Raw genomic sequence first — 5,781 nt, 5'->3', positions numbered from 1 at the left:
ATACATGCAAGCATTAATCTTTAAAGTTAGTATATTCGAACCCAACATACCGCCGCCCTTGAACTATCTATGTTCATATGATAGGTTCAACTTAATTTTACAAATAGATGGTTACAATACATTTTTGAAAGAAAAAACTTTAAATATAGGAAAAAAAGACTTAAAGTACGATTATCTTATTGGGCTATGAGTCAGCATCATCGCAAAATAGGTCTCCTTTGGTGGGTAGTAGGCACAACTTTGCTATTGGACGAACAAACTCTCCATTAGACGTTTTCACTGTCACGACTCGTACGCGACCATCAGCTCCAGGATGACATCGAATTACCCTCGCTAGTAACCACTTTGTAGGTGGAGTAGGCTCGTTGAACACAGCTACTATATCTCCTTCTTCGAAGTTGCGTGTTGGCCGAAACCACTTTGTGCGACGTTGCAGGCTGACAAGATATTCATCTCTCCAACGACGCCAAAAATGCCGCCTTATTGCGGAAATTAACTGCCAACGTTGATAAAGATTTCCGCAGAACCCTTGACCCTCAGGTTCTGGGATTGACTTAAGCGGCTCCCCAACGATAAAGTGCCCTGGGGTTAACGCTTCGAGGTCGACTGCGCTTGTTGTGCCTTCACATAACGGGCGGGAGTTCACGCATGCTTCGACTTCTGTCAATAATGTACTAAACTCTTCGTATGAAAGTAGAGTTTCGCCCAAAACGCGTTTTAGGTGGTATTTAATGCGCTTGATACCGGTCTCCCAGTACCCACCCATATGCGGCGCGGTCGGCGGATTAAAACGCCACTCTATGTTCGACTCAGAAAAGAAAGATTGTAGTCTGCCGTCTGCCATGCATTGCTCATATCTGTTGCGAAGTTCCTTCTCAGCGCCGACGAAGTTTGTGCCATTATCTGAAAACATCGTTTTGCAATACCCTCTTCGGTTAATAAACCTTTTGAACGCGTTAAGAAAAGCGGAAGTCGATAAATCTCCGACAAACTCTAGGTGCATTGCGCCAGTGCACATACAAATGAAGGAGCAAATATAGCCTTTGATGGACTTCGCCCCTCTTCCGTGCGTGTACTTAAACATGTATGGGCCGGCAAAATCTACGGCGGTGCGAATGAAACAGCGGACGTAGGTAACTCGAGATACAGGAAGATCACCCATTGATTGCGTAGCGAGATTCCGATTTAAATAAGTACATTTTACGCACTTGCGATAAGCACTGCGGATCAAGTTGCGGGCGCCAATAACCCAGTAGCGCCGTAGCAAAACCACTTGCATTAAACGTGGTCCTGCATGCAGAGTGAACCGATGAATGTCGAATATGATTAGCTTCGACAGCGGAGAATTCTTGGGTAAGATGACGGGATGCTTTGCATCATATGCGACATCCGCGGACTTCAGTCTACCCCCAACTCGAAGAATACCATTTGAGTCAAGAAACGGCTGCAAGCGCAACAGGCTACTGCGGAGCGGGATCGGCCTTTTTGCGCTGCAATGAAAAATTTCGCTAGTAAAGAAAAAATTTTGGGTATACCTTATTAAACGGCGCTCAGCTTCAGCTATCTCAACACAGCTAGGAGGACCACATCTTTTTTCGCCAGTGCGTTGAATACTAGAGCGGGTATTGAGCATAAAACGTAAAACGTAAGCGATGATTCGCCGTAATTTGGAGTACGACGAGTATTTAGTCATTATCGACCAATGAAGATCCGAGTTTGTGACGTGAGAATGAACCTTCTTCCGTAGACCCAACTCCGTTACGTGCGTTTTTGATAAGCCTTGCTTCCAAAACTGGTTTGAACTACTCAGAAATTCTGGACCGTTCCACCATTGCTCATGGTGCAGAAGTTTTTGCGGAGTCATACCTCTAGACGCGCAATCTGCTGGATTTCCTTCAGAGCGTACGTGATTCCAGCACTCCGGAGGAAGAATCTCGTGGATATCAGCGACCCGGTTTGCGACAAACGTTTCCCATCTGCTAGGGTGTGCTTGCAACCATGCCAACGTAATAGTTGAGTCCGTCCAAGCAAATAACGGGTATCGTAGATCACCCCAACTATGCAACACACTTCTAACTAACTTAGCAGCGAGGTGAGCAGCGCACAGTTCCAAGCGTGGCAAAGATGTAGTTTTAATCGGTGCCACTTTGGTTTTGGCCGAAATTATTGAAACGGTGACCTGACCGTCGCTATGAACGGTGCGTGCGTACATCACTGCAGCGTAAGCGCGCTCGGAAGCATCAGCGAAAATGTGCAATTCAGTAAAGGATGCAGTCGTTCCACAACCGAGCCAGCGACTCACCTTCAAGTCTACTAGTTTCTGCAGCTGCACGCGATGATCAACCCATAGATTTGCTATTGCGTCTGGTATGAAGTCATCCCATCCAACCTCAGCGCGCCAAATGTCTTGGAACCACATTTTCGAGCATATTGTCACAGGAGCAAGTAAGCCCAGCGGATCAAAGAGAATACTGGCATCTGACAAAAAGGCTCTTTTAGTCAAAATAGCGGGAGGCTGCTTTAGGTCGACTGCGAATGTAAAGTAGTCGCCCTCTATGTTCCAAATGAGGCCTAACGCATGAACGTCCTTACCGTCGACTATGTAATGGGATATAGTTTGAGATGACTTGGAGATGATTTCTTTCAGCTCAGCGCAGTTAGATGCCCACTTCCTTAGTTCGAAGCCGCCTTCTTGAAGAATTTCGGATACGTTTTGTTGAAGCAACCGGAGTTGTGACTTGCAAGAGGCTCCAGTTAGCAGGTCATCCATGTAAAAATCATTGAGGATCGCGTCAACCGCTTTCTTACACCCATTAGTTGTGCACTTAGCAGTTTGTTGCAACGCTTTTACAGCTAAGTGAGACGCGGCGGCCACCCCGTACGTTACGCGTAACATGCGGTAATCTCTAATGGGTGAAGATGGATCTGGACGCCAAACGATTCGTTGCAGATCGACGTGTTTCGACGAAACGCACACCTGCCGATACATCTTAGCTACATCCGCGGTTACCGCGTAGCGATGCGTTCTGAAGCGCAGCAATATAGAATATAAATCTTGCTGTAGCTGAGGTCCAACAAACAATGCGTCATTAAGCGAGTTACCCGTGGTGGGTTTGGCGGACGCGTTGAAGACTACCCTCAGCTTGGTCGTAACGCTGGATTCTTTAATGACTGGGTGGTGTGGCATATAATACACCTCACTCGTCGTTTCAAACACCTCCTCCATGTGACCCATGTCAATGAGCTCTCTCATGAACTCATCGTAGCGCAAGCGCAAATCGCTGTTGCTAGCGAGCCTTCGTTCTATGCATAGCAGGTTACGTATTGCGAAGTTTCGTGACTCACCCAATACTGTATTAGGTTTAAGCGGTAGTTCAACCACAAAGCGACCATCCGGCATTCTTTGATGTGTAGAATTGAAGTGATTCTCGCAGAAGTTTTCCTCATGCGTGAGATGCTGTTTCTGCGGCGAGTCTTCGAGCTCCCATAACCTAGCGAGCGCTCGATCTAATTGCACATCACAATGCAGCGATTGCAAACTAGGCGTTGGCGAACCAAGACTGTCAACGTTTCCAAATAAAGTCCAGCCAAAAACTGTTTTCTGGGCCATAGGCGTGCCAGACGGACCTTTTCGAAGCTCCACACAGATTAGTTGATCCATTACATCCATGCCTACGAGTACGTCTATGCGGCCAGGCTTCGCGAAATTTGGATCAGCTAGGAATAAGCCTTGGATATGTGGCCAACTAGAAACACTCAAGGTCTGCGTCGGCAAATCGTTGGTGATTTTCGGAAGAATCAGCGCGGTAATATCGTAGCATTTATCCGAACAATTAGACGAAAGCGTGAGCAGCGTTTCGCCTCTACAGCGACCGCCTTGCGATGAACAAATTCCTGTGACAAATACAGAAGACGATGAACGTGTTAATCCCAAACGCTGTACACATGCCTCCGTTACAAAAGAGGCGTGCGACCCGGTGTCGAACAATAAACGTGCTGTCTGCCAATGACCAGCGCAGTCTCGAATCTTTACTAATGCGGTAGATAATATAACTGATTTTTGCGTTGCAGGTAGCGGAATGGAACCAGCACTCAAGCAGGACGAAACGTGTGAAGCAGCGCTATTCACTGCTAAAGCGGTGGCAGATGAACCAGTTGCATGGTTGCTTACAGATGCGGGATTCGAAGCGGCAGCGATGGCATCGACGACATGAGCCGATGTGGCGACGGGTGAATGTGTATTACTGTGAAGCAGCGTATGGTGTCGTTGATGACATATTCGGCAAGCGGATGAGCTATTACAGCGTTCTTTGTAATGCCCTGGACTTAAACAATTCAAGCAAGCTTTGGATTCTTTGATAAATTTAGATTTTGCAGTAAAATCTAAACTACGAAATTTGTCGCAAGAGTAGATCTTATGAGCTGCATTGCAGTACATGCAGCGCGCGGGGTTTTGCTCTGGAATTGCGTGAAATACTTTTGTTGATTTCGCAGCATATTTATGCGTCGTCGGCTTAATAGTTGTTGCCTGCGGAGCAGGCGCGGTAATCATTGCCAATGAGCGGCACCTAATCTCCAGAAACGTTGTCAGTTGTTCGAAGGTGGGGGGGTTCATCGCTAATAAGCGATAACTCCCACTGCTTGCGGGTTTCGAACGCGAGTTTATTTACTGTATTATGTACTAACCAATCGTCCCAGAAGTCTACGGGACGCCCTAATGCTTTAAGCTCTCGTATGTGTTGCTGAATTGCATCGAGAACACCCTTAATAGCATCAGCAGTGTCACCCGAAGCCTTGCGAACGTCAGCTATCGCCCTGAGGTGTGCCTCAACAATAACTCGCATTACTTTATAGCGAGATTTTAGCAAGTCCCACGCCTCTGTGTAGTTTGCATCACAGATTTTGAAGCCACTAATAATGCTTAGTGCATCACCTTTTAGGCAACTGCGCAAATAATGTAATTTTTGCCCATCTGACAAAGCGGTGTTGGTGTCAACCAACGAACAAAAGGCGTCATAGAAGGCGACCCAATCCGTGGAATCGCCCGAAAAGGTTGGTAAATCCATTTTGGGCAAACGTATAGCAGCAGACACAGACGCTGACGTAGCTGCAGGCTGCGTGGGCGGTTCCGCCCTACACTTTTGAACCCGTTTGAAGTTGGCTAAAGCTTCAGCATACCAAGTTTCACCTTGTATGCGAGCGTTCTCCTGTACTTCCACATTGTCAGATCCACAAGATGTTTCAACATCATCTTGAGCAGCGGTGAAACGTACCCATTGCTCGTTAAGGAGTTGTAAATAGCTTGATACAGTGTCGACGTCCATGAGAAAAGCTTCGTCTTTGCTTTTTGTCATGTATCTTTTTATAGCATTTAGTGCGGAGTCGCGAGTTTTTACCGAAGAAGACATTATTAGTTTTGCTTTATGGGTCGTTTGTAGATAAACGATATTTTATGTTGATTGCAGAGGGCAAAAAAAAGTCACGGCAGATTTGTAAGTAATGCAAAGTAAAAAAACTGATAATTCGTAGAGGACAAATCAGAGGACCGCAGAATGTCACAATAACGCATGTATTTCGAACGATTTGCAGAGGTCAAGCCAAAGTCACCTTGAGTTATGAAATTTATGCTTCTTGTACGTATGTATGTAGGTGTGAATGTGACCTACACCTTGATTTCCATACAATTGCGCTTATACGAGCGGTTCGAGAATATTCGGACCGAAGGACCAGCAAATGTTGCAGAGTTTTCCCAAATGTTGATTGCGAGAAGATTCCTTGTTA

At 46.2% G+C, this 5,781-nt stretch overlaps 1 protein-coding gene across 1 annotated transcript; it reads right to left on the bottom strand.

Moving 5' to 3' along the window:
• Nucleotides 1-2,302: 2,302 nt before the first annotated feature.
• Nucleotides 2,303-5,408, bottom strand: LOC118756400 (the record flags this gene model as incomplete). The annotated part of the gene is made up of 2 exons (XM_036491164.1): nucleotides 4,687-5,408; nucleotides 2,303-4,637 (listed from the first exon to the last, which is right to left on the bottom strand). Coding segments are annotated over exons 1-2 (3,057 nt in total), but the record flags the coding sequence as incomplete, so codon positions are not given.
• Nucleotides 5,409-5,781: the final 373 nt, after the last annotated feature.

The sequence above is a fragment of the Rhagoletis pomonella genome, unplaced genomic scaffold, assembly GCF_013731165.1.
Source record: "Rhagoletis pomonella isolate Grant_MI unplaced genomic scaffold, Rhpom_1.0 Rhpom_scaffold_10173, whole genome shotgun sequence".
NCBI lineage: Eukaryota > Metazoa > Arthropoda > Insecta > Diptera > Tephritidae > Rhagoletis > Rhagoletis pomonella.
Note: the sequence above shows the minus strand (reverse complement) of the source record. Positions and strands in the feature narration are given on the sequence as shown.